This window comes from Montipora capricornis, chromosome 1 (assembly GCF_036669925.1).
Source record: "Montipora capricornis isolate CH-2021 chromosome 1, ASM3666992v2, whole genome shotgun sequence".
NCBI classification, from domain to species: domain Eukaryota; kingdom Metazoa; phylum Cnidaria; class Anthozoa; order Scleractinia; family Acroporidae; genus Montipora; species Montipora capricornis.
The window spans coordinates 40566273-40576272 of NC_090883.1; the positions used below are offsets into that span (position 1 = coordinate 40566273).

The 10000-nt window shown below is 39.5% G+C and overlaps 1 protein-coding gene across 1 annotated transcript in view; it reads right to left on the minus strand.

Annotated features, from left to right (window-relative positions):
* Window positions 1-129: 129 nt before the first annotated feature.
* LOC138043789 (leucine-rich repeat flightless-interacting protein 2-like) overlaps window positions 130-10000 on the minus strand; it is a 12057-nt gene continuing 2186 nt past the window's right edge. The window contains exons 2-14 of the mRNA XM_068890245.1: window positions 9783-9878; window positions 9102-9167; window positions 8363-8482; window positions 7993-8102; window positions 7055-7115; window positions 6877-6969; window positions 6409-6517; window positions 5670-5752; window positions 3994-4084; window positions 2730-2809; window positions 2205-2258; window positions 815-865; window positions 130-713 (exon numbers count right to left, since the gene is read on the minus strand). Of these exons, the coding sequence (XP_068746346.1) occupies window positions 612-713; window positions 815-865; window positions 2205-2258; window positions 2730-2809; window positions 3994-4084; window positions 5670-5752; window positions 6409-6517; window positions 6877-6969; window positions 7055-7115; window positions 7993-8102; window positions 8363-8482; window positions 9102-9167; window positions 9783-9878 (1116 nt within the window). The 3' untranslated portion in view covers window positions 130-611. The remainder of the gene's footprint in view (window positions 714-814; window positions 866-2204; window positions 2259-2729; window positions 2810-3993; window positions 4085-5669; window positions 5753-6408; window positions 6518-6876; window positions 6970-7054; window positions 7116-7992; window positions 8103-8362; window positions 8483-9101; window positions 9168-9782; window positions 9879-10000) is intronic.

The following is a 10000-nucleotide window of genomic DNA, read 5'->3' on the forward strand; positions in this document are numbered from 1 at the left end:
CAAGAACACAACACAATGTCCCCCGGCCAGGACCCGAACCCAGACCACTCGATCCGGAGTCGAGCACACTGACCATGAGGCCACCGCGCCTCCCACAACAAAAAACAACAAACAACGACACCAAAATATGCTCTTGCTTACCGCCTTGCAACGTTAAGCCGTTTAAGGTTAACAGCGCATTTCAATCTGTTTCTATTTCTTATCGTAGCTTACTTGTTTCCAAGTTGCTGAATATTGGCAAATGATCAAATCGAGAAAAACGTTCGCCGCTAGAGAAAGCGAACTATTTGTGTTGTCATATTTTTATCTTTGCAGATACAGCCACTTGTTTTACTTTTAAAAATACAAAATAACCACGTATACAAAGTTACCTTCTATCGCATTGTCTCTCTTCAACGAGCCTTTACTAGGTCTTAAGTCAATTGGACTGGCCACAAATGAAGTCAACCATAAGGCGATGAATAATTGTAGCCAATCAAGATGGGCGTGAGATCTGTTTTATTACAACAAAATGGGTTTTGACCTGAATTCAGACCATCTACCTTATTAATTCGTTGCTTTATGTTCAGACGAAATTTGAGACCTAAGTTGTTAGGAAAGTTGCTCAATATCTACGTGTCATCTTTCCTTTTGCTTTTTAGTTTGTCGAATCTCTTCTGTAAATGATCGTTGACCGTTTGCAGTTCTCCTATTTCGTCTTGTGCTTTACGAAGCTGCAAAGAAAGAGGAAAGCCATGCGATTGAAAAAGATACAAAAGTTATTGCGACCTGTAGGTCAGCAAACTTCACCAGTGCATGTACATTCAAAACATACCTCGCGCTGCAATTTTCGTTTTTCAGCCTTCAAGGAATCCTCGGTCGCCTCCTGCAAGAAAATTACATGATCCGTGTTAAGTTTCTAGAGCGCATTTTTCTGCCAAGAAAAATGTCGAAAAACAGCAATGTCTTTTCCGTTTTTGTGCTAGTGTAAGGGAATCCTTGCTGACGTCACTATTTACATTTTGCTTGATTAAACATGCGAGAAGGCAAAAGCCCCGCTGTTTACAAATTGACTTTAAAAGGCAAAAAAAGTTGTTTAACTTAGTTAAATCTCCAATTTTAAGCCTTTTAGCTTCGATAACAAGCCAGTTATTAACCATCGAAATTGATACATTCTTGGGTGACAAAAGCGCTATGACACCATACATTCTTTGTAAAATTTCTCTCCCCTCGGAGAAAAAACAAACGCTGATATTTCACGTAAACCCGCCAAAACGTGACAGGTGAACAGTGGAGCGAGAGTAGGAAGGTTTTAGTTTTCAAGAATATTATTTTCATCGCTGTTCCTTGGGTTTCAACTGTTTAGACCGACATGCATCATTCACGGCGTATTTTCATAACTGGAAACCCACACACAACGATTGGGTTACCTGTGGTATATCGGTTCAAATTTTCATGCGATGCGCTTTCAATACTCGGCTGACTGATTGAGAAAACAATAGCCTAGACCAAATTCCCCAAATTCCCCAAATTCAAGAAAGCAACTCGTCCACAGAGATAATAGGGACCTTTAGATCGGAGGACTTAGCTTACCAGTAGTTTACCAGTTTCAGCATACTTGGACTCCATCAATTTGACTACTGTCTGTTTTGCTGTTGTGTGGTCTCATCGATCATTAGTCCATTCAGAAGATTACGCCAAGCCGACCACATTGCTGAAGGAAAGGCCAGATCATAACACCGGGAACTACATGCCCTACTCTTTTCGAATAGAGTGTGGGATATTTAACGTCCCACAGAGTTTATGAACATTAAAGGGTTGTGAGACAGGGCCTACGGTTTATAGTCCTTATCCGAGAAGACTTGAAAGTCTAACCACTTGCAGATGTCATTACAAAGGCAGCACTTCGTCCTCAGGTATTTGCAGACCCTGACTCAGAGTTGGTCCAGCTGGAGTCGAACTCACGACCTCGCGCATGGCAGCCCGGTGCTCAACCAACTGGGCCACCGGTGCGCGGTGTCACTGCGCTGAGCATGCGCACTGAGCATGTGCATAAGGTTTGGAGACCAACACTTTTCGAAGTGCACGTGCTCAGGCGGGAAAACTCGTAGTCGTCCTCGTCCTCCGATGTAAAGGTGCCTAATAATGGGGTTCCCTGATATCTAACACGTGCAAAACATGTTTTCGTGTCAACTCAACCAAACGTCCAATAAAGTCTGACTTACCGCGGCCTCCGCTTGTGACTTGTAACGTTTGACTTGGCTTTCAAGTCTCGCCACCTTAGCAACATAAATACATTAAATGTCAAATCAAGCAAGTGATATATACTGACCCGCAAAGACAGTAAGGAAGAGTAACATCTTAAATGAGAACAATACAACAGGAAAGGGTACATTGGAAATCAAATCACATGAAAAGCGCGAGTGTGTTCTAGTAATAAACTGAATTTCTATGGTCTAAAACTCCCTTGGCCATAACCAGCGTATAGATGATTGCAACGAAAGAATACCCTACATAGTCCCAACCACTTGTATCTAACTTTAATGGTTTGTGGATTATGTAATGGTTACAGTATTGTTGGTAGAACGGGAAATGGACAAAGGTTGTAAAAACCGACATTGAAGGGCGAGCAAGACACTCCCAAGAAGACGTGTCACGTACCATTCCCCCACACGCGGGAGGCAGCTTCCGCGCGTACTCGAATCGGATGGGTTATGGGGATGCGCGTGACAATCACACAATCTACTTACAAGTCCCTCAAGACGCGCGTTGTCTTGCTCAGCTTTTTGCTGCTTTATTTTGAAATCATTTATTTGCCTACTAAATTCTCCTAAAAGAGAAGGAAAAGGAACATTGCATCTTTAATTAAACAACACATAACAAGGAAAAACCAGCCTTCTTACACCAAGGGTGTTATTGCGTCACAGAGATACAGTAACGCCACAGTACAGGGTGACAGTTCAAAAAACGAGCCTTAAAAAATCCTATCATAAGAGACTATTGTAATTACTGGGTGTTGTATGTGTAGCCCAACCATTACTATATTTTCGGCCTGTTAGTTGAAATAACTTCCAAAATTAAAAGATGATTATTTCGTTTTCTACAATTTTGCACGCTCCTCATTGTATGTCAGTTCGTTGAGGTACTGTAGTCGACAAAAATTATTTTTCATGATTTAAAAAGAAAACATTTTGAAACCGTGCTTAACTAAACATGTTTAAAACATGGTTAAGGTTTGGTGTGAAGGGGATATAAGAAATGTGACCATCCCTTTTCTTCTCATTTACAATTCCTTTTTCACCATCAACTGTGAAATGCCCCCAACCCTTCAACTAGTTTATTTTGTTGGTAGATTTTCATATCTATCAAGAACTCATTTTTTAAAAAAAATTATTGAATCCTGATTTTTTTATGAGCCCTTGAAGTTAGTGAAATATTTAATTTTTTTGCATGCTATAAGCCCCGCCGGACAAATTATTGTCTCGTGGGCTCATTAGGAATGAGCCACTGAGAAGCATCCGTCGCTTGACTGTGATGTAAGAGAAGGACATTCCAACAACTCAAGCTTGCACGATGTCCTTTTCTTATGTCACGCTCGATATATGGACACATTTGGCCGAGTGGGGGACTAATGTGAACAACAGGTGAAAAAATAGTCAAGTCTGCCTTCACTTTTAGCCCTTGTAAAAAAATCAGGATTCAATATATATTTTTTTTAATTCCAAAAATGAGTCCTTGAAAGATACGAAAATCTACCAAAAAAAACAAAAACAAATTGAAGGGTTAGGGGCACTTTAAAGTGTTTGGAGAACATTTAATACAGGTTCCATAATGATCAAATAAAAGGTAAAGCAGATAAATTAAAGTAAGTTTACACAAGGAAAACAAGAATTGAGGGAGTACATCATGTATCACAGAGACAACACCCAGTTATTGGTAGGAAATTTGCATGACAGTCTTACAAGGTTGCACTGGAGAACAAAAGAAAATAACAATAACCAGGGTAGTCCTTACGTCTGAGTTCCTCCAAATCAGCGGTTATCGCTTTAGGTGTGTCAGACTCTTCCTTCTTCAACGATAAAACTTCTGCTTGAAGATTTTTTATCTGCATAACGAGGTTAAATGAAGTTTAACTGAGTTAACAACTAGGAGCAACTGCAGTCAATATTACTGTTGTCAGTGGTTTGTTATATTTGTGCATGCATTGGATTCCTCATGCTTTGAGTTATAGACATTATTCCTTGGTGTGGTGGGTAGAAGGGGCATTTTGTGAGGCGTGTTTAGCACTTTTTTTAATTGGAAGCTTGTGGAAACAATTTTGAAAATTTTGAAACAATCTTCTGAACAAAGGGAGAAACAATTTCAGAACTTCTCAGGTGTTTAAAGATGTGGGAATATTTGTCAGAGGAGAGATGTTCGTGGATGTGAGTGGCGAAGTGTCTGTTGGTTTCACCAACATAACAGGCACTAGCCTGCACATGAAAACTTATACATGACTCGCGATCGTAAATCCGTAGGGATAGGATCCTTGATCCCAAACCAACTCCTGATTTTACAAGGGGTGAACACCAACTTACCGGTAATGTCTAGGTCAGTGCAAAAGTGCTAACTCTGCTTCCAAAAGCTTCCAATTGAAAATCAAGGAAGCCATGCACATCCTTTGGGAGAAGCCATCTTTGCCAGGTGAAACATCTCAATTTATCCCTTTCAAACTAATTAATCTCCTTTCTTAGCTTAAATAGTTTTACTTTTTTTTGGTTTGCACCTTCATCCTTAATTATTCTCGTCAATATCTCAATTTGTTATACTATTTATTGCATATTTTCATTTTATTTATCACTGTACAACTGACGATGAATAAGGTCTCATCCGACACATGTATTGCCTTTATTAAAAGATGAACTTGAAAAACATCTTGTGGTTCATCAAGGAAATATCCTATTTCATGCTGCTACAAAGCCCTCATGATGAGGTAGGTAGGTAAAGTCTGCATACGAGCCAAGTGACCCATCAGGCCGGAGCTTATCCCGGTTTCCATGGCATGAAGCGACTAGGAGTATTTCTACTCCCCACTGGATGGGATGCCAGTCCATCGCAGGGTTATCCCCAGCATTTTGCCGGTACCCATGTTTATACACCTGGGCTCAATTGTTTGAAAGCCGATTAACTTAATCCAGGATTAACGTAAACTTTTGTTTCATATTTTTTCTTTTCGGTGAAAGTTTCCTTTGCTTATTTTTGTTTTTCAAGGTCGACTTCTACTATTGTAAAGTTGTGCCAAATATCAGCGTTGAACAGCATTTGGGAGTAGAGAAATAAACTCCTTGGTTAATTTTTACTCTAGGATTAGCATTAATCGGCTTTTGAACAACCGGGCCCTGGGTGGAGAGAGGCACCGTGGGAGTAAAGTGTCTTGCCCAAGAACACAACACAATGTTCCCGGCCAGGACCTGAACCCAGAACATTCGCTCCGGAGTCGAGCACACCAACCATGAGGCCACCGCGCCTCCCTCATGATGATGATGATGATGATGATCATGATGATGATGATGATCATCATCATCATTATCATCGTCACTTTTGCAATGACCAATTCATTAGCAGGGGATGTGCTTAAACTTCCATGTCGAACACTGACGGTTTAAAAGAACAAATTCACCAAAAACAGTAGTGACAGAGAAAGTAATAACCTGTAAAATTAATGTGTCTTTTTCATCTGTTAAAGAAGGACGACGGCTGTTTGAGCGACTTCTTGGTGGCTCACTACCTCTGTCTATTGGCAAAACAAAAAAAGGACCAGGTAAAAATTACCTTGCTGCAAACAATTAACTTTGAGATGTAAAATAGTCCCAATATAACTTTACCACTCTGCTGTTTAACAGGTCCAGGTGTGACCCCAGAGCAAAGTATCAGAGCTAGTTGTAAAAGTATTTGGCTGGAGTCACTTTTGATGAGAATGGAGTTCCTGAACAAAATCCCTTGAGTAACACTGGGATTGACTGAAACCTAACCCACTTACAATCACAAAGATAGGAGGCAAGGGTGACCAATGAATGGTCACCCTTCCAAGGGGCCCATTTCTCAAAGGTCCCGAAACTTTACGGGCTGCTTTTCGGGTGTCACAATTCCCTTTGTATCTCAAGAAAGAAGTGGATTTAAGTTGTCAAACTTCACAGCCATTTTGCTTTTTGTTACCTTGAAATTATGTTAAAAGATCGGCTTTCCAGAACAAGCGGTTGACAGTTTCACAAATGGCTTTTTGAGCCCAAAAAGTTTTCGGGACTTTTGACAAACAGGTCCCAGGTCCTAAAACTATCCAACAGAAAACGGCATTTTCCTTAGGGAATGCTGTGCATCCCCAAATCAACAACTTCAATTTGTGGTGAGGAAGAAAGGAGTCCAATAATTTTCATCAGTAAACCTAAATACCTGTCTCATCAGGGACAGCTAAGCTAACTGCATCTCTAAGTGATCCAGGATTTGCTTCAGCAATGTCATCCTTGACTTCCTGCTCCTCATAGAGAGAAAGCCCTCGTTCCTGAAAGGAAACTCATGGGTTCAATTTTGTTACACAATATATCAAGAAAAATTAAAAAATATTTTTGCAGTTTTGTTTGCTTTGCATGACTATGTTTGCTGGCCAAACGCAAAACCATTATAATGACTTGCCTGTGCCTTTTTATCTCTGCAAAGACACCTCATTCCAAAATGGTCACATTTTAGTATTTTCTTGTTTGATTACATATAGTCCCTTTAGGACTCCTTCAACGTTAAATATTCTTTTAAATTTTTGTTTGCAAGTGTGGTTAAAAGGGCCAATTTGCAATCAAACAAAAGAATTCTAAAATGGTGGCCATTTTGGAATAAACTGTATTGCTTTACTCAGTAACTACTTACTGAGAGAAAATTGTCTCTAAATTCAATGGCTTCTTTTAACTGCTGTATCTCTTCCTCATGTCCCTTTATGGTCTTTTCAAGTTTACTGTTTTCCTGTGGGAAAAAAAAACATGACAGATACATAAGATCAAATACCAGTTACCCTGAACCATTGGTAATATTGGAATTCTAGTCTTACCCTTGTTTTTTCTTTGAACTCAGCCTTGACTTCACTTGAAATTTCCTCCTCTTCAACCAGTCTTTCAAAAGAAGAAAAAAAGAATGCAGTACTTTTCTGTTAAACCTTTGCAGATGCCATGCTTCATTGACATGCTGAGACTGCATGGACAAGGAAACTATGATTTTTTATATCACAATTGACCCTCCCTGATCACAATCTGGAGTCAATTTAATAAAACTTTTACACATGCAATTTACAATTGTACCTGTAGCTATTGTTCTCAGACACTGAAACAATGGCTACACTTGTAAATTACATGTGTAAAAGTTTTATTAAATTGACCCCTGGATTAGTTTTTGGTTCTTCCAAAAATAAGTGACAACAACTCCATCTTTCTTAGTGGATGGCTGACTGATTGCCTTAACTTCTTCCATCTTACTTGAATTGCTTTTACTACATGTAGCTTTGCCAAATAGTTGCAAACAAGAGGGAAAAAATAGAAGGAAACAAACAAATACCAGTTAATCTGTGATGAAGACAGAATCATAGAGTGTACAGGGGGAAGGACACTGTAACAGCATATTTCAAAATTTTACTGAAGCCTCCGGAATATGACAAATAAATGAGAACTTTCAGTGAACTTTAATAACTAGATGAAAGATATGGGGTCGTTTTGGGGTCTCACAATTATTTTTATTTGATGTAGAACACCACAAGAACAGTGTCAAATCACATGATAATAACTCAAATAAAAGTAGCTTTTCACAAGCACTCCGACTGACACTCCAGGTACGCTAAACATAATCTGGCATGAACCTTTTTCCTTTCACTTTAATTGGTACTGGTTGTGAAATAGTCTATATGTATTGTTATTTATAATTTATTGCACCAGGATCCTACTGTTACGTTAAGAATTATTCCGTGGAGGGTCCACAAAGTAAAGATTGCATCTCTACCTGTCCTTAAGGCAGTCCACTTGGTACAACAGAGCTTGCTTCTCGTTGTCCAGTTGAGCTATTGACACCATTGCCTTTCGGTACTTCTCTTCTGTTTCTTTTAAAGTGTCCTGGTTTGTGTGATAAAAATAAATGCAAAACCAAAAGCAATCCATGAAAAACTAAGTGAGTAGTACAAGTTAATCCTAGTCAAGTCTCTAACTACCAATTCAATTTACAAGTAAATCTAATGAGTAGGGAAGAGAACATGGATATGAGCAAGCCACAACCCCACTGAAAGAAGGCAGGATACCCTGTCACCTCCAATATTAGGAAAGTCTCACCTGCTTAAACAATAAAATCCGAAAGTAGCTGCAGCAATATACATTACCTGGATATTCTTCAGAAGTTTCTCTGGTACTACAGGTCCATTCATGTCCACTGATGACTGTTCCTTGGGCACAACAGTAAGGCCAGATGATCCAGCAGAAACTGACCTTGATAAGGGGCCCTTGAAAAAAATAAACAAATAAAAAGACAAAAAGGTTACAAAACCAACACTGGTTAGCTTGTACATTGTTGTCAACTTTTGCTTCTCTCAGTCCTAACAGTGTTGTTTTCACTCGTTTTGCAGCCAGTCTTCCCAGCCACACTTGTGTCCAGAAATAGACATAATTAGCCATCATGGCTGACTAGACATTACATTACCAGTGCTCAAACAGGTCAAAGACCAGAATAAGGATTCACCAACACAACACAATCACTTGACTCTATAAGGAGGATTTTCACTCAGGTTGTAGTAATGTCAGTTAATGTCAGCAAGAACAGTCCTTCTCAGCAGATATGTCTAGAAATGCCCCTGATAGACCCTTCTGCAAAATCACGACCGAAAATTCAACTACGTTAAAATTTGAGAACTGATACCAGAAATAGAAAGAGCACTTTAGAAACCACGCAAAGCTTCAGCATATCAGAGGTGATATCAGCTGAGAAAATGTAAGTTAAAAAATGAAAAATTCAGAGACCTTTGTATGATCATATACAAACATCTGTAAATTTGTCAAATTTCAACTTATATTTCCTCAGCTGATATGAGTAAACACCTAAAAACGGGGAAAAAACAACTGTACCTTCTTTGAGTGTCTTGTTGGAGGTGTTGGTGGCTCATCATTTCCACCCAATTCATCTTCATCTCCCTGGAAATAAAAAAATCCTTCCTTACAGAGTCCTGATTTGACATCAAGTCAACATGATGGCAGGGCTTTATTAAGGGGGGTTGCCTCCTAACTATATGTATCAAACCATTGCTAAGGACCCCATCCAATGAAAAAACTGCTTCTTCCTTTCATTTCCTGGGAGCTTTTACCTGTTTTCCACTGAAATGCATGGCAGAGGACTGGGTCTAGTTGTGCATGTGCCTTCTGATTGAAGTGATGTCAGATATTCATTAAAAAAGTCACTCCATAGAACTATCCATGCAACCTCTTTGTAGGGCTCTTTGCTTCCTTAGCAACCATTGTCTTTCTACAGTTTAGTGCCACCCCCTTAATGGGGACATAGTTTTTCAGTGAGTGATTAACCCATTGACTCCTAGGGGTTCCCCATGGACAAGTAAAATCGTCTGGCGTTAGACAGAGTAAAATACTAAGTCTGGCCAGTTTCAGCCGGTTTGGACATCAAAGGGTTAAATTTCAAAGTAACCACCTAGGTAAGTCAGATGATCGCCACCAAAGAAATATTTGGATTGGCTGCGGTTCTGACTCAACTAAAACCTTAAACAATGCTGATCTGATGCCATGAAAATGACATACATTTTCGCCTTCCTGTTGCTGACGTTCCAATTCCTTCAAGCGAATGCTTCTTGCCTCTGCTCTTGCAGCTCTCTTGGCTGCCAAACGTGCCTCTGCCTAAAAGAGAAAGAATTTTTTCCAAGAATGATAGCATTAAAAAACAAAAAGAATAACAGCAATTTAGATGAACGTTGAAAGAGAAAGCTGCCTAGGGATCAGTATATTTTACAATCCTAGTG